This window comes from Otolemur garnettii, unplaced genomic scaffold, assembly GCF_000181295.1.
Source record: "Otolemur garnettii isolate 467f Iridium unplaced genomic scaffold, OtoGar3 scaffold00004, whole genome shotgun sequence".
NCBI classification, from domain to species: domain Eukaryota; kingdom Metazoa; phylum Chordata; class Mammalia; order Primates; family Galagidae; genus Otolemur; species Otolemur garnettii.
Window position 1 is genome coordinate 18,454,798 of NW_003852399.1, and position 25,028 is coordinate 18,479,825.

The following is a 25,028-nucleotide window of genomic DNA, read 5'->3' on the forward strand; positions in this document are numbered from 1 at the left end:
CCTGGGACCACAGGCGCCTGCCACAACGCCCGGCTATTTTTTTTTTTTGGTTGCAGCCGTCATTGTTGTTTGGCGGGTCTGGGCTGATAATTTTTAAAAATAGAATCATTAAAACTAAGTGTCTCCAATTAATTTTCCATCTGGTCTAACTTTATACATGTATTTACATAAAGGTATATCATCATATGCAAGATGATACTTTGGTAAAGGTATTTAAAAATATATGTAAAATTATACCAAATCTTATTCCCCACTCATCTAGTACATTTTTTAAACCATTGATTCATCAAAGATATGTGTGTGTGTGTATAAATCGAAATAAGTGATCTTTTCTGTTTTCAAATACTTTTATTTGCCTTTAATGGAGATAAAAATAATAGCAGTTAAATTTTCCTTACTATGAAGTTTTTTTTTTAACACTAAAAAATAAAGTGCCTGGCATAATGTTTTTTTTTTTTTTTTGCTTTGCAATTTTGTCTGAATATTGTGAATGGTTCCATCTAATTCAACACTTGCCAACTACCTACTATTTTCAATGTTCACTGTTGAGTTTCATGGTGTCAGAAAGATAAGTTTATAGATCTTGCCCTCCACATGTGCACAGGTTAGTAGCTAAATAAAAATCTTAATTCTTTAAGGGAATAGACCAGAGCATAGAAGAAGCATAAGAAAGCCATAATCTTATAAATTCAGAAATATCAGATTTCACGAACCAAAAAACCAAAATACAAACAAATAAATAAAAACTCCTTCCTAAAATCATCACTTCCACTAACAATCACAAAAATGATAGAGACTTGAGATATTTGTATATTCCTCCTTAAAATAAATAATTAAAGGTATACTTACTTTACATGTTGTATATTTGAAATAAATTATTTAGTAATGTTGCATGTCTGTTTTCCATATTAAGTGCATCTTAAACCATGTTTTATAAAAATACTACTTTTAGCTTATTTACATCTATGCCATTAACAATTTTAGAAGACCATTAAAAGTTCTATCATATAAAACTATGACACAGTAAGTGGAAATACTAAAATATTATCTCATCAGTTAAAATAACATGTTTTGCTTTTGATATATTCATTTCTTTTTGTTTTAGCCTATAGTTTTTATTTGTAAGAAAAAAATCATAGGTATTTTGCTTAAAATGATGTTTTCATAACTTGGTTCCATTTGGGACATTTATCTATCAGAAGAAAAGTAATGGCTTCTGGATTTATATATTCTTGAAGGAATTGAGACAGTGGGTATAACTATTACTCAGATAGTAGGTATATGGCCCTTAAAATTTATAGGAGAAAAAAAACCCTAGTGGGAGTGTTTTCAGATTGAATCTAATAACTTCTATCATCTTAATAAACGGTGGAAGTGGTGCTGCATACTTATTGTTTCCTTGCAGATCCACTGTTCATGGTTCTCCATCCTGCTCCCTCACCCTCTGGCTTATGGATGGATTTGAATAGGGAGAAACACAAGAAAGAGAAGAAAAGGAAGGAGAAAGGTGACAGTAATGTCTTTACTCTGCTCTTACTCTGTGGGTAGGTAGGGGGATCCTTGTGGGCCCTTGCATGTCTTAGCCAAAGGGCACAGCTTCTTTCAGGTAGCCTTCTTCATATAGCGCTCTCTCTCTCTCTCTCTCTCTCTCTCTACCTCCCTCCCTCTCTCTCTCTCTCTCTCCGCCCTCCCTCTCTCTCCCTCTCTCTCCTAGTAGCAGTGGTAACAGCATTTTCCTCTTACTAGCCCTTTGAAGAATTCTATGGTGGCTTTTCCTGGATGCTGAAATGCTTGTGGGGGATGCTGCAATGGAATTGGCTTCCCTGATCCCAGGAAGAATAAAAGTAGCAGGAGTCAGTGCTTAACCATCAGATATCAAGTAGGTTTAATTAATATGGTAACTACTGGCCACAGGAATAATCAGACTGCTCTGACCTGCAGGAATCTGTGGTGATAACTAATTGATCATGTGATGCCAAAGATTAAATAGGTGAGTAGCATACTAAGGTGATATTTGGTGAATAGATAGGAAGAAAAGTGATAGTGGTCTTGGGTCACAGAAATCTAACGTCTAAGGCAATTTACAGACCAAGAGCCCCTCCACTGAGTGGGAGAAACCTGTGGTCACTGTATAGTAGGAAAAGGACAATATGCAGATCTTCCAAATTACTAGGTTATCTTGACTCTTAACTGATATTAATCCTCAAAGACCCTATACGCCACCATGCTAACAGGTCCACCTTCCAGAAGGGGGGCTCATGAAGGACATGTGATAGAATTGGTCTTAACTTAATGTCCAGTGGGGCCATGAATCCATCTTATGGTTATTTCTTCAGTTTCCAGAATGGGGGATGGATACAGAACTCTGAAGAATGGGCAGAAGTTGGAATCCTTACAAGAAATATTTTAAAAATAGGGTCTGAAAATGCAGAGTGGAGTAACAAAATTCCACCATGTCCTGATGAATTGACAACAGTAATTTTAGGGCTACGCATGGTGAATCATGACTGTAATCCTAGAACTCTGGGAGGCTGAGGCAGGGGGATTGCTTGAACCTAGGAATTTGAGACTCACCTGAGAAGAGTGAGACACCATCTCTATTAAAACAATGGAAAAATTAGCCAAGCATTGTGGCAGACACTTATAGTCCCAGTTACTCTGGAGGCTGAGGTAGAAGGATCACTTGTATCTCAGAGTCTGAAATTACTGTGGGCTAGGCTGACACAACAGTACTCTAGTCCAGGGCAACAGAGTGAGACTTTGTCTCAAAAGAAAAAAAAGTAATTTTAGCAGTTACCATGTGGCTAGTATAATCATGCTATGAATTTTCAAAATGTAATTGGTTTATATTTAAATGTATTATTTTGGTTTCAACTTGCAAGTCTGCCTTATGAATCATTAAATGTAGAAATTTGGAAATACTCAGAACGTCTTTAAATAACATTATGAAAGCACTTGAAAATATTGAGGCAAAATAGTTAATGTCGACACTGTAATGGGAGAAGGAAGCACCACCCTTAGAATTTGTTGATAGACTTTCTCTCTATATAATCCCTTATTATAGGTGTAGACTTTGGTGATTATAGTTTTACATATGTCATCAAGAGGCTGAAACATATGGATTTACCTAGAAAATGTAGAAACCATCATGTTTGATGCTGATAAAAGATTTTGTTTAACAAGTCTTTGATTCATCAATGCTTTTTCTACTTTCCAGAATCTGCAGTCCATCAGAAAAATATATGTGAGCGTGAATGCATTTAGATAAATATTTTAACTAATGATTCTTACAGAGATGATGGATAGATGGAAAAAACGAAGAGATGGAATGATAAAGAAATATATATGGAGATCTGAACCAGTCAGAGTAGGCCAGGTCAGGCCAAGTGGGAAAATATATACTTAATAACTGGAAAAATTCTCAGTTGGTTCCCTGACCGATGGAGTGAGGGCAAATCTAGTGGGTAGGACTAAGTTAGCGCTCTGAAGGCCACACGTCCCACCCTGTTACCAGACTAATAAACTAAAAGCAACTTTAAAGCCTTAAGGGAGGAGATGCAGAGGTTGGTGCCACATCAAAGGTCTGAGAGTTGTGAGGCCAGGATTCCCACTACATCCCCATTTAACTTGCTTGTTCAGCTGGTGCAAATATCAGATGGATCATGAGTAATAACAGTAAATTAATACAACCTGGTCAAGTAATGATGTCAAATGATGTCAAGCATCTGGTGTTCCAAGTAATATATCTTTACTGGAAAAAAATCAGTAAATCACAGTCCCTGATACCTGGTATGCAACTATTGAAATGCTCCTTAAGTATGGAGTATAAATGTCTCAACACAATAATTAAGTAAACAAGATGAGGTATATATTAACCAGTGCAATGTAAGCGTTCCTAATTGTATATGAAATCAGCACATTGTGCCCCATAAATGCATTAATGTATACATGATCTATGTGTTTATGATTTAATAAAAATAAATTTAAAATATAAAAATAAATTAAAAATATAAAATTTCTTTCCTGTCTGGATTCTAACATATGTTTTCTTTTTCACTGTTCAAAGCTTCAAGTAAAAACTCCAAGAAGATGATGACAAGGGTCTAGGAAGACATAAATTAGCAGCTCAAACTCCTGTAATACATTCCACTTACCAAACGAGTCTGAGAGAACCACGTCCTTTTCAAGCAGCGAAACAGGGGAAGGCTTGTTGAACGCCAATCGGTGGAAGCTGACTGAGGCATCGCAGACTGAGCCGGGGAACCCAACGCTCCACTCGGCTTCCTGAGTGCAACGAGAAGGGTCTAATAATGAGCTATGTGGAATAACAGTGTGTCCTTTGTACCCTAGGAAGCAAACACAGACAGCATGGTTTCAATTTCATGTTAGAAAACTAAAAAAAAAAAGTGTACAATATACAAGTAGTATGACCCATAGTACCACCAATAAAATCTAAAATCTTAGTAATTCTTTTATTTGTTGGCATGGGGCAAGTGGTCCTCATACAGAAGCTTTGCAGTGACTTCAGTCAGGCACCTTATTGCAGATGTAGCTGAAACATAGGATCTCAAGAACCAGTGACAGTCAGAGTAGGAGATGGGAAGTGGGATAAGTAACTTGATCAAGGACATGCAGGATTTAAATCCAGGCAGTCAGGCCATAAAGCTGGTAGGAATAGACCATTAACTAACAGAAAGGTTACATAAAACTATATATATATATCAAAAGCATCCAAATGTTCTGCTTCTTTAAAGCCACAATTAGAATTTGTCTGTGACTGAGAATGCCTTTGATTTTTTTTTCATTTGATTATTGAGATGAATCTTCTTTCATCTTTCAGAGAGTCTTTCAAAAGTAAATCATGGACATTGTGTGTTAACCTGTTAACTGGTTCTTTCTTACAAAGTATTATTTAGTAGCCTGGGATATATATAACCATGTTATCTATCTTATTTGAATAAGTCTATATTATTAACAATTTGTAAAGATGGACAGGGTGTGGTGGTTCACACCTGTACTCCTACTACCCTGGGAGGCCCATGCAGGTGGATTGCTTGAAGTCAGGAGTTGGAGAGCAGCCTGAGCAAGAGTGACACCCTGTCTCCACAAAAAAATAGACCAAAAAAGTTAACTGAGCATTGTGGCAGGTACCTGTAGTCCCAGCCTCTCAGGAGGCTGAGGCAAGAGGAACTCTTGAGCCCAAGAGATTGGGATTGTTGTAAGCTATGATGCCATAATATTCTACATAGGGTGACCAAATGAGACTCTGTCTCAAAAAAAAAAAAAAAAGTAAAGATGACAGTTCTAGAAAATATGAATATTTATGAAATATTGAAGATGTGACATATTTAAACTTGAAATGCTAAAAAAAATTAACCTATGACGTATATTGAATTTCATTCTCTTTTAGTACTCTTTGAATAATTTCTAAATATAGAATTTAGATTGTAAAGAAAAAGGGTTAATTGCAGGCTTGGGATTCTTCTTCTTAGAGAATTTTGGCAAGGTTATGTATAGTCTGGCTACATTCCATTTGCAAATATATCTGCCCTTTATATGTTTATGGGACCTGACTAGCTGGAGTACGTGGGTAGTCATATAAACAACTGCTTATCTGTGCGATTAACTAAATATAAGACAGAGACATTCCAAAACTTAAGTGGCTTCCTTTTGTTATTAACGTTTTTCATAAATATTGCCCAAATTTGTTAATTCAAAATCAACATTCAAATACAGAAGAAAAATGATATATCTGGAGGCGTCCTCTGGCAATTTGGGGCTCTTCCAGGAAAGAATTTCTTGTCTGTGCCTGGTGCTTGCCTACATCCTTTAAAGCATTAGTGAAGTTTGGTGCTGGGTAAGATATGTAAGGCATGTTAAGTCTGCTTTAAAAACTCAACTTTATAAATTCAAATTCAGAAGTAACGTTACCTGTAAGTGAGCCATCAGTATCAATCAGCACCACTTCGTGTTCCCATCGAAAGCCAGCCTTGTTTGGTGTGTGGAAATACTGGATGTCAACAAACTTTGCACTCCACCCTCCACACCTGTCATGACAAACTCCAGTGATGGATGTCACCCCCAGAGCTGCACAGTTGGGGCGGTCGAAGTTCATAAAGTTCACAGAAGATACAGTCAAGCCTGCACTAAAGGGAAGAACCAGGCCTTTCGTTGTACAAAAGTCAGATCCCATATCCAGTTCATCAAGGTGACCAACTATTTTTGCATTTTTAATCATTGCTCCATTGGCTTCACCCCACCCTCCAATATAAGGAGCCAGAATCCTCTTGGTCTCGATTCCAGCCTCATAGTTATTGACCATCACAAAGTTATGGAACTGAAGGGCCCCCCCGTTGACCCATTCAGCTCCTTTTTGACAATTCCAAGTAGTAAGTGAATCAAATACAGCAGGCACTGGCACTGTGGAAGTACAAGATCCTGTTTGCATGGGGAAATATTCTTCAAAGATCCACAGTCCAAACCAGCCTTGAGAATGAACAGTATTGTTAAAGAATTCTCCAAGAGGAACTCTTTTTTGGCAAATGTTTCTGTCATAGGATGGCCCATCAGGGTGGTTGTTCATTCGGTACCAAAACCCAAAGTGAGTACCACCAGCAGCTGCATTGTGTCGTATCGTATTGTTCGGGTTGGTTACCCAAAATGCAGCCGGGGTCACATCATCATTCAGAAGACTGGTACTTTGCTGTACAAATATTGCCAAGTTATATTGCAGGATATTGCCATGCTCGATACCATCTTCTATAAAAAATGCTCCTCCCTTGATGTCATATATAATATTCCTCTCAACCAGAAGGTGATGTGTGTTATGGATAGTAACAGCTCTGTTATAGGTCTGGTGAATTGCACAGCCTCTTACGTAAGATTTAAACTGTAAATCTCCAAGCAGGTGCCAGTGTATTGGATATCGCCCCAACCGGAAAGCCTGACCAGCGTGAAATATCTGTGGAACCCAGAAATCGAGGACATTTAGTGATCGTCATGGACTCGGAGTTTGTCTGGCTCCTATTTTCCAGTTTCAACATGATCTCCAATTTTATATTAATTATTAAAATGTATCCACTTGTCATTTGAAAACGTTATGCAACAGCCAACCCTTGTTTTACACAGTGTGTAATATACCACATTTGTTCAAAAAAATGACTAAATGAATGAATGATCAAAAACTGGGTTTGACTCTTCTGTTTTTTACTGATTCTATTAGTAAATTTCTTGTTTTATAAAATAAAACTTTTAAAAAGACTTTTCCCTCTTTTACTTTGACATCTAGTAAGAAATATTTCTTGAATATGTTGCGTGTGCCAGATATTATGCTCAGTGTTTTATTTACATTGTCACAATCTTTATCCTAACTGTATGAAGTAGCCACTTATCATTAAAATCCTTTTACAGATGAAAAGTGGAAGTTATGGAAGGCAGAGTATTTTTTTCATTGGTCACAAGTTTCATTTAAACCCAAGTTGGTCTGAGTCTAGAGTTGACTCTAGAATTGATGCCTTTATTACCCCTCTGTTATGCATTTTTTAAAAAATGCCCAATGGTCTAATAATCTAATACAGAGAATGCCCATGAATGTGGGTGTGTGTGAGACACTAGGTCATCTATTTATTTTCACTCTCTATCTAAAAATTAAAATTATCCTTCACTAATATTTAATATCTGGATCAACCCTGGAAAACTCACTAGGTCTACATCTCAGATGTCGTGTGTGTGTGTGTGTAACACACGAGGAGGGAAGTGTCACAAAATAAAAGTGCAGACTCTGTCACCATCAGAGCAATCTAGGTGTGCCAAGTTTAGGATTTATAGATTTTACTAATTTTTCCCCTTCCTTTCTTCCTTCTTTTCTTGTACTGAATACTTGCTAAGAACTATGCCAACCCCTGGTTATGCAGAGCGAACTATGAATAAGATACAGAAACACTCCTATTTTCCTCGGAATAGTTGCACATTTATTTATTTGTATCTTTAATTACTATCAGTTAAGAATTGACTATACACCATGCATTGTCCCAGCCACAGAGGAATCAGTGGAAAATCAGAAAGTCAAAATCTCCGAAATAATTTAGCTTATGTTCTAAAGGGAGAGGTTGGAAATAAACAAGTAATAGATATTTAAGAGTTATGAGTAAGTTTAAAAAAATAGCACTGGGCAGCAATTTTAAGTAAAAATATAAAGGAAAGGCCTCTCTAGAGAGAAAACATTGAGAAGGCACCTGACGAATATAAGGGTGTGAATCACGCAAGTGTTTGGTAGAACAAGATTCTAGGCAGAGTGAAGAGCAAGCTCAAAGAGTTGGGGATGGAAATGTGCTTGACGTGGTCACAGAGGGAGTCCTCTGTAGCCAGGGCGGCTTGAGCAAGAGGTAGGTAGAGTCCCGGGAGATAAAGTCAGAGAGCATCTGGGGGGCAGATCACGTCAGCCCTACGGAAGGACCTGACCTTTTTGTTTTGGGTATAACGTGAAGCCACTGAAGGGTTTTAAATAGATTATAATAAGATTGGATGAATAGTAATAACATTTTACTTTGGCTCCTATGTGAAGACTTTCTTGGAGCAAGGGTGGAAACAGGAAGACCAGACGAGAGAAAATCAGGGTTGTCGAGGTAGGGGGGTAGGGAATGGTGGTTTGGGTTCAGGATCAGATTGAGCTGGTAGAAAAAGAGAAGTTATGGATACAATATTTTGTGGGTAGAAAAGATAATTTTCTGCTGAATTTGATATAGGTATGAAAAAGCAGAGAAACAAAATTTTGGCATGATGAAATGTGTAACTATTTGGGTGTTAGAAATTTCCTCTGAGGTCCTCTACCAGATTATAAATTGCATGTGTCAAACAGAAGTAGCTCAATACCTGTTCATTATATGAATAACCTTGGGAAAACCCAAGATGATGATTAGATACCAACGCCTCTTACCTCTACATACTCTATTCTTCCAGTTACCATATTAGCACCTGGTACGGGAGCATGAAACATGATGCAGCCTCCAAACTGGTCACTTCCTATTTCTTCTCCAAACTTTCCTTGGAGACAGGTCTGGGTAGCAAATTCACCTTAAACATATTTTTGAAAGATCATAAAAGAAAGCCTTCGTCTTCTTACTATATTAAGGATTTTTTCTTCATACCTGATATCTTTTTATTCACATATAATTTCATTCTCACCCAGGAACATAATTATTGGCATTGACATCATCTCCTCTAGATGGTGAGACAGTCCCTTGGCTTGTCCACTTTTGCATTCCGTAAAGAACTTACTACAGTATATTGCAGAGAATCTTCTACTTATACTAAATGAATATTTGAATGTCCAAGGGAATGCTGATAAAGGTTATTTAGTTTATTATTTCTGGATTTTTCCCCAAGATTTTGAGATTAATGTAATTAATGCAATCTATACTTGTTTGGCACAAGCATATGCGTGACATCACTTGATTCTCACAACCATCACGAGTAGGCAGAATAGGAAGCATTGTTTTGAACAGGATGAAACGAGGTTTCATGTACATTGTGAAACTTGATGCAGAGCTGGAGTCAGGATCCAGGTCATTTAACATTGAATCTAATGAGCTCTGTTTTATACTTCCCACGGAAGAAAAGGCTGTTATCTAAGCTGTGCCTGTTATTGTTCCTGTGGAGAAACTGCGCCTAGATCTTTAGCACAAGACTCACTTCCTAAAAGATTTGGGGAATCACGAAAAGGGCATGTGAGTTGTGTGTGTGCAGGAGATCAGAAAACTGGCGTCCCAGGGAGAATGTGCATATGAGGGGTGGCAATGAGGGGCCTCACGGTTATGGGAAAGATGCTCTAGATTCCAAAGGTCTCTTGATGCTAGAGGCAGAGGTTGTGCTCAAGGTCTGCGGTTTTGCAAAAACAAAGGTGGAGACATTCTATCCAACCTGCTCTGTGTCCCCCTATCAGTGCTGATGTCAGACACGCAGCTTCTGTCTACTTCTTCCTGGTTTATAATAATAAATACAGACCTAAGGTTTACTCGGGAGGAGTCCTCCCAGACTTCTCAGTCCCCCAGTACAGACCGTGTCAAGCCTCTCCATTCCTTGTGCCAAGACCCCCTCATCTGGTGACCCCAAACTCCTTTAGAAGCAGCCAGGTGAAGTGGCTCACACCTATAATCCTAGTGCTTTAGGAGGCTGAGGTGGGTTAATGTTTGAGCTCAGGAGTTCAAACCACCCTGAATAGAGCAAGATCTCTACTAAAAACAGAAAAACTAGTTGGGCATGGTGGTGCACACCTATAGTCCCAGCTACTCAGGAGGCAAGAGGATTCCTTGAACCCAGGAGTTTGAGGTTACTGTGAGCTATGATAATGCCACAACACTCTACCCAAGGTGATGGAGTGAGACTATGTCTCAAAAATAAACAAACAAAACAAATAAACAATGAAGTATAGAGGTAATATTAATGATTACATAAGATATTTCAAGAGATTTGTAAAACGCACTGTGCTTCCTACCATATCAATGAGAGCTGCGGTAAACACCGTTAAGATTCACCTACATCCAGTTCTTTTCTACTTGTGAGCACACAGGGGCTGGCACAAACTCATTCCCTTTAAGTTAGGCATAGCCATAGAATAAGTTTGGATCAATGATACTTGTGTAGAAGAGAGATGTGCCACTTTAGGACCAACCAATGACTTGCTGATGCTTGACACTCCAGCCTCTCATCTGCTTCGAGATCATGGAAACCCATGTGGAGATGGAGTCTCCACAGGCCGGGATCCTGGAGTCATTATAATGAGCAGGGCCCACTGTTGACCCACGTCGCACACATAGGGCATGAATGAGAAATAAACTTGTGCCACTTTAAATCACTGAGATTTGAAGCATATTTATTGATAGAACATAACCTAGTTCATTGGTTCCCAGGGAACATTTTTGCAGTATCTGGAAACATTTTTGGTGGTCACAGTTGTGTGTGTGTGGGGGGTGTTACTAGATTTCATTTGGCAGAGGCCAGGTATGTGGCTAAACATTCTACAATGCACAGGACAGTGTCCCACAGCAAAGAATTACCTGGGCCCAATGTCAGTAGTGCTGAGGTTGAAAATCTCTGACTTAGCCTACCCTGACTGCCTCAAATCTAACTATCTCTTCATTGTTCCATCCATCCATTTCTCCATCCACTTATCACCTGCTAGAAATTATTAGATAAAATATCTGTTATAATAAATTTTCTCTCACATACACTGTTCTGATGAACTGCGGAGTCTGGAAAATAGAAAAAGCATCCATGGATCAAAGGTTTGCTATAAAAAAAATCTTCATATTACCATTCATATTACCATCAAATGTGTTTTTTTACACTTTCTGGGAAAATCTAAATGAAAGCTTCTTGGTGATATATGTAAAACTGTAATCATAAAAGTATAATCTAAATTATAATAAAAAGTCATAAGTGTAGAAAGAGACTTTCTTGACAAAATCTAAGCACACATATTTCTCCCATTACAGAGTCAACATTAACCATTTTTCTTCAACTTATTCAAATGTTTTTATAATGTTACTTAGAATTGCTCTCAGTAGTTTTAAATTTCCACATTTAATGATACGTATAAGGCACAGTTGCAAGCTAACACTAAAGTAATATATCTCAACATAAACCAACAAGAAAATTCATGGTTTGATGAGGACAGCCATATGATAACTGATTAAATCACCTGTGTCAAATCCATCGGGGCATGGTGGAATTTTGTTATTCCACTCCACATTATCAGACCCTCTGATTAAAATATTTCTTGTAAGGACTCCAACTTCTGCTCTTGCGTCAAACAGCGTTCCATCAGGTAGTGTGACAGTGATTCCTAAGTGTGTGTAATTCAGCGGATTAGTCAGTGTAATGTTTATGCCATCAGCAGATATGGATGCAATGGCACTTTTTTCATTCTCTCGTTGACTCTGTCTGTAAAATTTTAACAAAACAATTTCAAAGTTATTAAATTACATTAAATTTAAATTATATAAATTGATATAACAATGTTTAGGTATATTTGTTTTATACTATTTTTAAACACTTGATTTGTAAGGTAGAAAAATAGTTTTATATCATGTAATATTTTATAAAGGAATTGGAACACAGTATCTTATTATTTCTTAGAGTAACTAAGTTTTAATGCATTCAATTAAATTAAATATTTTCCAAATTCTACATTTGTTCCTAGAACTGTATTAGCATTTAAAAAGTATTCAAAATAACAATTTATTTATAATTTTGAGAATCACATTTAGCGCTTTGCAACTGAAAGTAATTATATCCCTCGTGGGGATACTGGTAATTCCTGCAGACATTTCTGCAGACACCACTGGAGATTGGTACTGATTCCCAATGGGTAGAGCCCAGTGATGTTTTTAAGCATTTTGTAATACACAGAATGGCCCCAAACAACCAAGACGTCAGTCATGACAAAGTCAAGAAACTCTTACAAAGAGAAGTCATTACAGTTTCCTGAACAGGGAAAAGAAATGTTTAAGTTGAAGTTTAAGAGACCTCACTGTTACCATTCCTGTAATTTGCCCCAAATTCCAGCCACAGGAGAAAGGACTTGGCAATTCTATTCACATATTTAGTCATCGACAAACTTTTACTGAAGGTCTATGCTGTTTGATAGCCCAACATCTAAGGACTGGGGTTACTAAGTAGAAAGTACCCCTAATCTTAAGGTGCCAATGCCAAATGTGTCGATACCTGATTGTACATTAGTAATGTACAATAATTGATGCTGTTGACAGAGGTGAGCTTAGGGGAACTACCTCTCTAGGGGATGGAAAAGATCTCTTTAATTCCCTTGGATTCAGATTTCTTTAGATAAGAAGGTTCTGGAAAGCATTTTTATATGCTGTAAGCACCTAAACACAACTAACTTTCCTTTGTAGTAATATAGCACTTTGAGCAGAGTTCTGGTGTATTTACTTCACACATATCAATTCATTTAGTCTGTACCATAATTCTATGAGGCAGATATGAGTACTAATGGCATTCCAATTCTATTAAAGCATGCAGAAGTGAAATAATATGCCCACCAGTGAAATAATATGCTAGTAAGTGGTATTGGTGGGAGGTGGACCCAGGTTGAGTAATTTTTAAAGTTTTCTTAACCATTGACTTTACAAACTCTCAAATAAAATTTACCAATGAAATAGTGAACCATGAGTTAGATTTGGGGGAAATCTCCTTATTCTTCTTTCTTAAAACAAAATAGCCTGATGCTAAATTCTAAATTTATCTTTTTCTTTCATACAGAAAAGCTATAAATAAAGATTTGTCTATTCTGTTAGCAAGTCTTATCATTTTTTGCCATTATTATTATTATTATTTTGCCACTGTATAATTAAAATTTCCTCCAGGGGCAGGAAAAAAAGAGAGCCCTTAGAAAGCTAAGTATATATTCAACTCTTCCTAACATCTGCAAGTCTATTTTTAACTTGCAAAATAGCAAATCAAAATGCCACCTTGAATTTTAATTTTAAATTTAATCATCACCCTAACATAATTTAGCTGTTTCTTGTCGTAAATTAGTATTTGTTCCCTGATAAGCACAACCATATCCAATTTTACTATTATCTATAAATTGAACACTAAAGCAAAAGTAAGGCGCTTCTTGCCTCTAGCCTCGATATACTTGGTGTTGTTATATTAATTTTCTTTCTTGTGTTTCTTATTTGGTAGAATATATAATTAAACAGAAATGAGGGTCATAAGCAATTTCAATTTTAAAATGCCAAGCACCTAAAAGGTCATATTAATCATTATTTTTTGTATAATGATTTCTTCCTTTTTATACAACCATTATCAACAGTTTTGCTCCTTGGGAACCACTGCCAAGACTGTAAGATAAGAAAGAGTTCGTTAGCTGCTTTCAAACACTGTTCTTTGGTGACCTCAAACAAAGAAGCTCATTTACATGTTTTTGCATTCATTAATGTATTTTTTTTTTTTTTTAGTTAAAGCTCTAAGTGGGATATTTTCCAATAACTTTTAATGGAAAGATTTTTTTCAAATGGAGTTTGACGTGGGAGCCTAATATATAAAACAAAATATTTTACTAGGACATGTTTATTTTATAGCCTCAAACTATACTTTATCTTATTGTAAATTAATGATAATGCAGAACCATGATGATCAACAAAATGTTAACATTTAAATATGTTAATATCTAAATACGTGTTCGGCTGTTGATATTTGGTTCCTTTATATCGTAGTTTCAAATTGAAACAAATACTCATGGATCATCAGAATTGTCTGTCTTTTGCACAGTTTAGGAATTTTTTTCTAAATCAAAATCATTAAGCCCCATCAATATCCTACCTGTGTCCGGTGCTTGCAATTACAATGTAATCTCCTGGCTTCCATGTAACCGCTTCCTGTAAAATCAAAGTTCTTTCCCCTACCTTTGCAGTATGAGCCAAACGAGTCCAGATCACGGGAATAGGCAGACCTGGAGCCAACACACAAACGATATTTCTTCAGAGCTGTCTTATTGGTTACTGAGTGCTTCATGCTGTTAAATCTTTCCCTGGGTTAAATCAACCTGGGAAGGTTCATTTTGCCTTAGCGTTTCATACCTTTCTCAAAAAAGAAATAGGCAGTATGCTTGCTTTATATAAGTAACAGTTAAGTTTGCACCAGCATGTATGAGCCTATAAAGTTCCAGAGCATCCTTTTGCAAGGATATGACAATCTTCTTTACAGAGACACAATATAAATATGATGTGATAATATTAACAAAATAGGCAGAGGTCTATTATCTCTGCCATTATTGATAGGAATTGCTTAAACTGGTAAACCAGAGGCGTGTGTGTGTGTGTTTGTGCGTGTATACATATACTCTCTCTCTCTATATATATGTATATATATCTCACAATGTAGGAAATTTATGATTATAAGGTGTTATGTATTCTAAATTTATAAAAATAGGTAGATTATTGCAATATAGAAGACTTCAACAGAAAAAAAAGAGTCACACCATGCTTCCTTTAAACAAGGTTATCCTGGTATCTTGCACATGCCTCAAGTCATTTTTGCTTGCTGGTGATTTTCCAGGATATAGTTATATTATATAAATGCCCAACTATAAAGTTATTGTTATATTTTAGAAAGAGCCCATTTTCAGATACAAATGTAAGAAATAATAATCTTCTTCGAGACTTTGTGCTTTTTCATACAGATAAATGAAGCAAGCGGGGAGTCACTACGTACTACAAAAGTACAAAATGAGACAAAAGACCTTTGGAAGCACATGGAACGGGGTCAGAGGAAAGCTGTGGAGCCCGACAGAACAGCTTGTGGAGAAGGACTTTGGTTCTGAGTCTTGATGGTATATAGCAGCTGGACTGGTCTGGAAAGAAGAAAGGAAGGAAGAAAGAGGGGGAAAAGGGCTAAAGGTAGGATGTTTAAAGATGTGAGGAGTCTGGTACGTTTCCATTTAGAGAGCATTATCAGGACCATTATCCCTGGTTTCCTGGTGATTCTGTTCTCTACCAACTCTGAGCCATTTGGCCACTGTACCATGCAGATCAAGGGTCCCGTCTCGCACAGCCAGTGTTTTGGCACCATATACAGGGAGCTCAGGAGACCGCAGATGCCCGTGCAGGGTAATGACGGCCTTGTGTTGAAATGGGGATGCTTCTGTCCCAATCTGCAAGAGACGTCACAAACGTCTTTCAGAAAACTAAAACTCGATATTCATTTGTTCTAACTACACAAAAGCCATTCTTCTCTATTCTCTCCACTTCTGAGAATTGTTCAGACTTTAATATCTTTATTCCAAAAGATAAATTTTCTAGTCTGCTGAATACACTATGCCAGACCTTTGGAAAGTACACTGATTGACTTTAGCCACATTTTAGACTTAACTGTTTCCTGTATTATTTTAAATTCTATTCTATGAGAATACACTGTCATCTTCTCATTAAAGTACAAGAATAGGCCTAGAAAATTTTCCCCAGAGAAAGGATTTTATATTCATAAGAGATACTTAGACAAAGATGAATTTAGGAGAGATTGGTGTAACTATCCATTTTATACATAGTATTTCATAAATAAATGATGAGAAGTCAGAAATAAATATATTTCAAGTTCTTGAGTATACCTGGAGAATGCCTCCATCTGTAATTAGAATATTCTCTGCCTGAAGTTCAATGTCCACTTCATCAAATATTAGAGTTCCACCTATGAACCATACAATTTTGAAATACATCACAAGGTCTTATTAAAAGTTACCTATTAAATGAATAATGAAAATTTAATTTCTCATTCACGTCCCTTGAAATCCAATCCTAGGGAAGATTATTTTCCCTTGATAGCTTGTTAAATACTCTTAAAATGGCACAGCCATACAAATTAATTCTACAAGCATAGGGCCTCAAAATATAAATTAAGAACAAAAAATTAAAGTTAAAGAAAAGCACATTTATACCAATATTAGCTCTGAAATTTTACCCACTAACATGCACTCTCAACAGCTGTAGCTTGATCACCATTATTAAAAAAAATTCAGAAATATATTTTTATGAGACTGATAGAACTTCATAAGCAATAAGACTTTACTCGTCCAAAGGTCCAATGTTTTATTTCTTTAAATAACTAAAGCATTGCTATTATCCCAAAAGTTAAAAAAACAATATTGCAGAAGTCTTCGGGTCACTAAAACCATTATGGCAAAGTTTATGCACTAAAACTCCAGGCACTTTACTCTTGCTAATTAAGGATTCTTTTCTGTGCTAATGTAACAGTGGTGGTTGTGTAGTTTTGTATAATAGAAACAGAATATCAAGGAGGAGGGGGAGCCCTGGGTAACACGGGAAAGCAGATTCACAGGCAAAGGTGAAAATCATAACCTGTGTTCTAAGGGGGGTTATTTAAGATTCAATTTACTAAATCTCTATAATTTTTATATATAATGCCTGGGACCACCTACAGAAATGATTTCAAAATGGAAAACATGTCGTATTGCTGTGATTTAGTGAAAGTATGTGGGCTTGCTCACACAGCCCCACTGTTAATTGAAACAAAAGATTGATAAAACAACATTTAGCTTTAAAAGATACCCATATTGTGTGCAATCCATTCTTATAGTTCCTATTTTATTTCATTAAAAAGTGCTGCTTGCAATAAACTAAGTAACATCATAACTACAATGGATTATAAAACTCAGTTTAGAAAACTTAGTACTATACTCTATATTAAAAACATGATGTAACTATGGATATTTATAATCACAAATTATTTTTGTTTGTTTATTTGTTTTTTGCAGTTTTGCTTTTTTTTTTTTTTTTCTGCCAGGGCTGGGTTTGAACCCATCACCTCCGGTATATGGGCTGGTGCTCTACTCTGTTGAGCCATAGGTACTGCCCAAATCACAAATTTTGATTAAATTAATTTCACAGAACTATTCTATGGGCATAGTCTAATTAAACTGATCTTTAGAAATTTACCCTGAATGAGCAACATTTTCAGAACAGGCGTGCTTTGATCCAGTAGAATCGTTTGTCCTTTTGTGATAACAACAAGTGACCCTTCTTCTGGGGGAGATTTTCCTCCCCATGAGAAATTGGAAGACCACACATCGACATATAGAAAGTCAGCGTTATCCTGAAATAGAACATGAGAAACTTAAATTTAGAGAATGTATCAGAATGCCTCATTTAATTTCTCAAAAAAAAAAAAAGGAAATTTAAACAATAAACATTTTTATTGATAATAAAATATCGATACCTTAAATATGTTCTACCTTAAATACGTTCTAGCTGCCTCTTTGTTTATTTCACAATAACAATCAAGCAAAAAGCCCATAACTGACTGCTCCATAACCCAAACTGATGAAAAATCTAAAATAATAAAGATTTTAGTAATAAGAAAAATGTAAGCTACTTTATATTTATCATAGTTCTAGCTAAATTATTTTTTGGACTTACTTCCATTCAAGTAAAGCATCTATTACCAATTAATCCACCTCCCCTAATGCTAATTTTTTTATTGCTATGATTACTATACCAAAGAGCACTATTACCAGTGGGGCGCTGCCAATGCTTCTGATGTGGACGTGAACTGGAGCCCACCCTGGAGTGTGGGCGCTTGTCAGGCAGATGATGTGCGTCTTGTTGGAATACTCCACATCACATTTGGCTGCTGCTATGGTGATGTTAACAGCCTCCATGTTTTCACTGGAAAGAAAAAAGGAGAAAAACAAAACGTTGCTGTTTTTCGGCAATTTCTAAGTCACACATCAAATCCCTTTCTTCACATGCATTACTGCAAAAATAACGATCTCATACTTTGATCTAGAAACTACAGACTGACACTTTTTCTGGTGTTAAGTTTTCAAAATATTCATTGAGAAAAACAGTAAACAGAATGATTAAGAGGCCGGGGAATAGATTTATACAAACTAGCAGGTGTTCTGGTGTTGGAGGCAAAACTGTCTGCCTTTTATGTAGTGAGAGGTTCTATGTTGGTCACCAAACAGGCACTTTTGTAAGAGACCTACAAGGATCATTTTGTTCATATGACGTTTTCACCGCATTCACAGACCTTAGAACTTAACATCCATGTAAAAATAATTACCAAATAATTATAACAATATAACAACTTGAGGATTGAAAACGGCCTTCTACAGTTTGCGTGATGCAGTGTTTCGTAGTCACTTTTATTCACCCGAATAATCATGACAATGAAATACACAAATTTGAGCCCAGGGATGAGTAGGTTTAGGACAGAGGTGCCTGACATATGGAAAGATGTTTCTTTGACCTAATGAAGCAGATCATGGTTGGAGACAAAGGCTGGAAAAAGGATAACAATGTGCTTTATGCTTGTGATGCCGCTTACTAGGATTGGGGGCAAGTTACTTAACTTGGGTAGTCCCAGTCTTCTAACCCTAAAATGAGGTAAAAACATTTCATGAAGTAAGGCAGGAAATTCCTGCACGTAGGAAGGTGCCTGGCATAGATGGTACTAAATAAGTGTTGGCCATTAGTTCTATGTTGGGCCCCGAGTAGGACTTCTGAGCAATGGGGACACGTTGCATGACTCTGTCTCAGCACTGAGCTGGCGTAGGAGAAAGCAGGCGTAATGGCTAGCGTCTGGAAATTGCGCTGACCCACGTGTGTGTGATGACAGTACCTGAACCCTGATCCCACGACTGTCAGCCTGGTGCCCCCAGCAGTGCTGCCTCTCTTGGGCGACACCGCAGTGATGAGTGGAGTCAGTGACACCATGTAGGTAAACGGAGCTGTGGATCGTGACAAATCCTTCCCATTGGCCACACTCACTTCACAGGCGAGCTCGGGTCCCCTGCCTATGAGAAGGGGATCAAACAGAGTGCGGTTCTGGCCAGCTGGTCCCCTCAGTCATTTCCAACCCCCCTACACATTTTCCGTAACATCTTCCTTCTCCCTCAATCCCTTTCCAATATACAAGGTCGATGGGGAGCGTTAAGACCTCCAGCAACAGACAAAACATCAGAAATTCATGCATTTATCAACAGGGACAAACCCCTTCCTCCCTCATAGACTTATTGTAGAGAATTCTACAAACCTGCCTGCTTGCTTATTTTTCCAATTCTAGAGGATCCAGCATTGCAAATGAGAACAGGAGGGAGGGAAGAAGCACTAAAGACCAGCAGGCTGACCACAGCGAGGAAGGAGAGGTGAAGGAGAGGTGCAGGCCAGGGAAGAGACGGAGGGCAGGAGTCTGAAGGAGCCACAGCAGGAAGACAGAGCCTGGCGGGGACAGCCAGAAATCTCCCTACTTCTTAACGGCTTTGCCCCATATTTGTTATTGGGATAGAGACTCTGGTGTTGAAATGATAAGCCCTGTTATTTTCTTCAATATTCTTTAAGAAGTCAGACAGAGAAACAAAAATACAGCATACTTACACAAGCTTCACAAACATTGTTAAGGTTTTTTAAAATAGGAGCGCATCAAACAGATCCTTTATTCACCTGGATTAGTCATATCGCTTAAATACTTTCTGAAATTTTGTTAAATGATGACCAAAATTTGTCTTCTAAAGTGCCAGATATTTAAACTTCACAGTCTCTACTGAGCTGGAGTTCATAAAATCTCCATTTAGCAGATAAAGAAACTAAAGCCCAGAAGAGTTAAGTTTCTTAGCTTGGGTTACACAATAAATGGCAAAATTGAGATTCGGAGGCTCCTTGGAGCCCAGGTTTTTAACCACCAACTGAAAGTAAGATAGAGTAATAATTGGCAGCACCTGTGGCTCAAAGGAGTAAGGCGCCGCCCCGCATGCAGGAGGTGGTGGGTTCAAACCCAGCCCTGGCCAAAAACTGCCAAAAAAAAAAAAATGTAATAATAACAACAAATTAACATATCATGTTCTAAATATCATTCTACCCACTTTACCTGTATTAACTTACTAAACCTCACAATAATCTTACAATGTAGGCTACTGTGATTCATCTCACTTTATAGATGAAGAAACTGAGGCCCAGAGAATTTAAATAATGTGCCAAAGACACGTAGCTGGGACTTCAGTCCTGACAAAACACTCCTCGGGTTCCTATTTATGGCCGGACATGATCCTGTCTTTAAGGGAAGCCTAGTACCCTACCAGGAGCGCAAAATGCCTCCTCCATTTGGCACGCTCAGCAAAGTCTGAGCCATCAGTTTGTGATTAACGGAACAATTAGAATTTGTTCTAAACAATTCTATCTAACCCAAATTTATGAATACTGAAAGACCCGAAAGACTTATAAAGCCAGAAAAGAAAATTCTGAAGAAATTGCTTAAAATTAAAGTAGTCCTAAAGTGATCATTTAGTTACCCCTAAAGGACCCAACAATTTGACAAAGCAATTCAGACTGTGGTCTCTATAAAATTAACCATTTCTCAAAGGTTACTATTCTTTTTTCTGACAACTTACCATTATTGGGTGGAATTTCACAGAATAATGTTGTGTAATCAGATCTAAGCCTGTCCAGTGAACACTCTGAGCCACACACTAATATAACAGAGTCCTGTGGATTAAACCCGGTGCCTGTCACAGTCATTGTGTGACCACCACCGAAGCTCCCTGGTAAGATAAACAAAAGGGGGAAACAAATCTAATTAAGAGAAAACCTTTTCTGTGTACATATTTGTTTAACTTCATTCTAAAATCTAACGTGAAAGTTATAGTAAATGTAAAGGTTCTTAAAAATAAAATTATAGTCTAATATTAAGGTGATACCACAGAACCTCTTTTGATTTCAGTGTTTTAAAATCTGCACTGCTAAATGTCATATCTGGGAACTTATTTAAACTGTTTCTAGGAACTAAAATATTTATTATTACAGTAATAAATCTTTTATTTAAAAAATATGTCACAAGGAATTTCAATGCAGTCAAAACATACATGTAAAATTACTATTTTAATTGTGTACTTGTACAGTATACTTTCTTAAGGCTTTTAATAAAATTATTTTCAAATATTAAAAAGATACTAGTTTATATAGAAAGAATTACAAGACAGTGGTGTCTAAATATGCTTTAAAAAAATTATTACCTAAGATTGGTCATCTTCAAGAAGAGTAAATTTTAAATAAATTATACAGCACTAAAAGAAACATAAGTAATTATACTTTGAAATTGAATTTCCGAAATGATGCATAATCTTGTTGTTTAATTCATAGAGAAAAAATATTTGTCATGTGTTATAAGAACTAGGAATTTTATCAATGGCTGAGGAATGTTTTTTTCTAAGTAAATATATGTGTACTGAGACAATAAAATATTCGTAGGTTTTTGCATATTCATGACTACCTTGGCTTGGATGAATATTCTGAATATTAAGTGGATACTCAAATACAGCTGTGGACACAGCAGAGCCTTTTGTCTTATGATGCAGCGTAACAGGGAAAGTGCCACCAGCATGATCGCCAACGACGCACTGCAACACACTATGGTTAACCATGGTTACATTACAGGGGGTGTTATTAATCATCACTGCAATGTCTGAGATCTCAGTACCAAAGTTAGATCCAGCAATCTCAATTTTAGTTCCTGGAGGACCTTAAAAAAAAATAGACATAAACACATCTAAATTTCAATATTTGCACACGCATTGAAAAATACACTTCTTTATTTATGTAAGATTTATATAAGTAAAAGAATATCCAAGTGTTTTAAAACTAATGTGAATATTAACAACATAGTCTGGGTCATACATTACATTTTGATTACGTTAACTATAAGCGATTTATCTCAATGTTTATTATTTTCCAGTCCTGTCCATTTTTCTGAGTTGTAAGTTACTAGCCAGGCTAGTAGAGAAGAGAGGCGAGAGCAGATCTAGAGTTAGGGCTGAGCAGGATGGGTTAGAATATATTTTAAGGATGATACTTGATGAGAATAGACTGCATTTTTCTTAATCCAAATATTGTAACATTATTACTTAAATTATGATATGTAAAGAAATATGATAGCAAATGCAGGGAAAAAGGAATTAATGTAAAGACTTATAGGTGAATGTGTGTTGATACCTTAAACAAGTGTACATAGAACAAAATATTTCAATGTCTATCCCCTTCTCTTTCTTTTGATAAATACGCGTTGAGGGCATTAAACATATGGAATTTTTCATAGATCATTCAAATAAATACCCACATGCTTAAGTTTTAAGTAAAAACTAATCACCATGATACAAATGCAGAGTCCTCAAGTAGTAGTTTGATTTTAATTCAACTGCCAATAATAAAAATGACCACATAACTGACTGCAGCCAGGATTACTTAAATATAAATCATTATTTTACAGAATGCAATACTAATGAGATAGTTTATGCTGGGAAGAGTTTTAAGATACAACCTAAAATGTTTCATAGACCTTAAAATTTTAATTGTGTTTGACATTTCCCCTTTCAAAAGGAACAGTGTTCGTTATTCTAAGTGTGATCATTTTCTTATGTCTTCAGTAAATAAAACAGCTCAGCTCCCACATGTCTATAAGCCTCTTATACTTTCAAACACATTGTCTGGAAAGAGACATTCAAAGAGAGATGTGCAGAGAGATGGTCCATGGAAACAAGCAACCTATGCATGCCATTAGCTGCAAAGATTACAAATACCAACTCTCTCAGCATGGGGGTTATCTATGAATACATTAACTCTTTCTTGCCAGTGGCATTAGAATACATTTATTTGATACCCTGTAGTTTTTATTAAAAGCATTTCCATTCTAATTAATTTAATAAAGCATTATTGTAACACACATATTCACCTATCTTTTCGTCATTGGAAATTTAGGTCAATTTAATGGGGATGTTGTTCCCAAATGTAAGTTGAAATTTGGCTAAAAATTTTATCCCATCACCATGTGAAAGGTGATTATAAGCCAGAGACTGCACACAACTTGAATCTCGTGTGTTAACTGGGTGAAGTGAGATTGTCTAAAAATACACCTTAATAATTATTTACAAACATTCCCATTATTCCCAAACAAACCCTATCCCAGTAATGAATATTACTGATAATAAAATAGCAAGAGAATAAAAAGGCGGATATTGGAGTACCTCTGCTGGGGACGATCCCGTTGAGAAATGGAGTGTCTTCCAGGGCGTATGTAAATGATAAAGGTGAATAAGCAACCGCATCAACAAAGATTTTAACAGCCACCATTCCAGCTGTCCCTGCTGGGGTGCGGCAGTAGATTGCACTGGAGTTGACAGAAGTAATTTGACAAAGGTCATCCCCAATAGCGACAGTGGTACTGCCTGGATCAAAGCCGTTTCCTGTGATTATCAAAGTGGTTCCCCCACCTATGCTTCCGGAAGTTGGTGAGACCGATGCTACCGCAGGGCTGCTGAGGGTCAGGTTTCCCAGAGCCACGCCTTTAGTTCCCACCACAACACGAACAGAATGAAGTCCGGCTGGGAGAGGAGTCAGGAAAACGCTGATGTTATGTTCATGAACATCAATTGCTCGGAACTGTCGATTTCCAACGAAAACAGAAATTTCCTCCAAGTCAGTCCCGAAACCTTCTCCTTCAATAAGAACTTTCGCAGATCCTTTGATAGTGTCTGGGAAGATCCCGGTTATGTAAGGAGTGATGCTTTCTAAATATGAAAAGCTGCAGTTCCCCGGACACTGGGCAGGCACTCCATGTATTAGAAGATCTACAACCACAAGATGTTGAGGAGCCGGGGATGTTTCACACTCAATGGCTGTGTAATTCACTGACAGAACTCTACACGGGAAACGACCCATAAGGACTTCCACACCTGCGGAAGAAACTGCAAACCCAGAGCCTGTGATAGTCACCCTTGTCATTCCTGTAGTTGATCCTGCATTTGGCAACACTACGTCGATGTGTGGCAAAAGTACAAAGCGTCTGTAAAATTCATCGGACAGTATATTGATAGCAGTGCCGAGGTTGTAGACTGTCAAAGCGACAATTTCTCTGATGCCAACATCCATGGAGTTTTGAGGGTCAACATGACAAATAATAGAATTGTCACTACTTTCTTCTACAATACAGGGGTAGCTACCAATTGTAACCTGAAAGTAGAATGAATAGGAAATAAAACAAGTCAATGCATTACTGGAGTATAAACCTAAGTTTTGAATTAGCAACATCTATAAATTTAGAAAGCTAATCTGGTGCAACCTTTTTTTCCTTAAAATTAATTTTGGGGCTTGATTAAAGCATATCATGGAACAACTATAAAGACTAAACTATGATTGTACATGAAAGTTCATTGCTACATTATTCAAGATAGCCAAAAGGTGAAAACAACCCAATTGTCTATCAACTGAAGAATGGATAAATAAAACGTGGTCATTCATACAGTAGAATATTATTAGGTCATAAAAAGAAACGATCACGGTACAATTTGGGAGAAACTTGAATACATTATACTAAGTGAAAAAAAGCTGGTCACAAAGGATCACTTATATGAGTCTTTTTATGAGGAACGTTTAGTATAGGCAATCTATAGAGACAGGAATTATATTTGAGATTGCCTCGGGCTGAAATGAATGAAGGGATTGGAT

General features: G+C 36.9%; 1 protein-coding gene across 1 annotated transcript in view; it reads right to left on the minus strand.

The window, feature by feature from the left end:
* Positions 1–25,028, minus strand: part of PKHD1L1 (PKHD1 like 1) — a 160,697-nt gene that overhangs the window by 65,470 nt on the left and 70,199 nt on the right. The window contains exons 38-50 of the mRNA XM_023518204.1: positions 23,549–24,533; positions 21,802–22,050; positions 20,924–21,073; positions 19,159–19,333; positions 18,047–18,200; positions 17,472–17,628; positions 16,127–16,206; positions 15,544–15,673; positions 14,344–14,473; positions 11,699–11,940; positions 8,936–9,072; positions 5,932–6,961; positions 4,155–4,346 (exon numbers count right to left, since the gene is read on the minus strand). Of these exons, the coding sequence (XP_023373972.1) occupies positions 4,155–4,346; positions 5,932–6,961; positions 8,936–9,072; positions 11,699–11,940; positions 14,344–14,473; positions 15,544–15,673; positions 16,127–16,206; positions 17,472–17,628; positions 18,047–18,200; positions 19,159–19,333; positions 20,924–21,073; positions 21,802–22,050; positions 23,549–24,533 (3,811 nt within the window). The remainder of the gene's footprint in view (positions 1–4,154; positions 4,347–5,931; positions 6,962–8,935; positions 9,073–11,698; positions 11,941–14,343; positions 14,474–15,543; positions 15,674–16,126; positions 16,207–17,471; positions 17,629–18,046; positions 18,201–19,158; positions 19,334–20,923; positions 21,074–21,801; positions 22,051–23,548; positions 24,534–25,028) is intronic.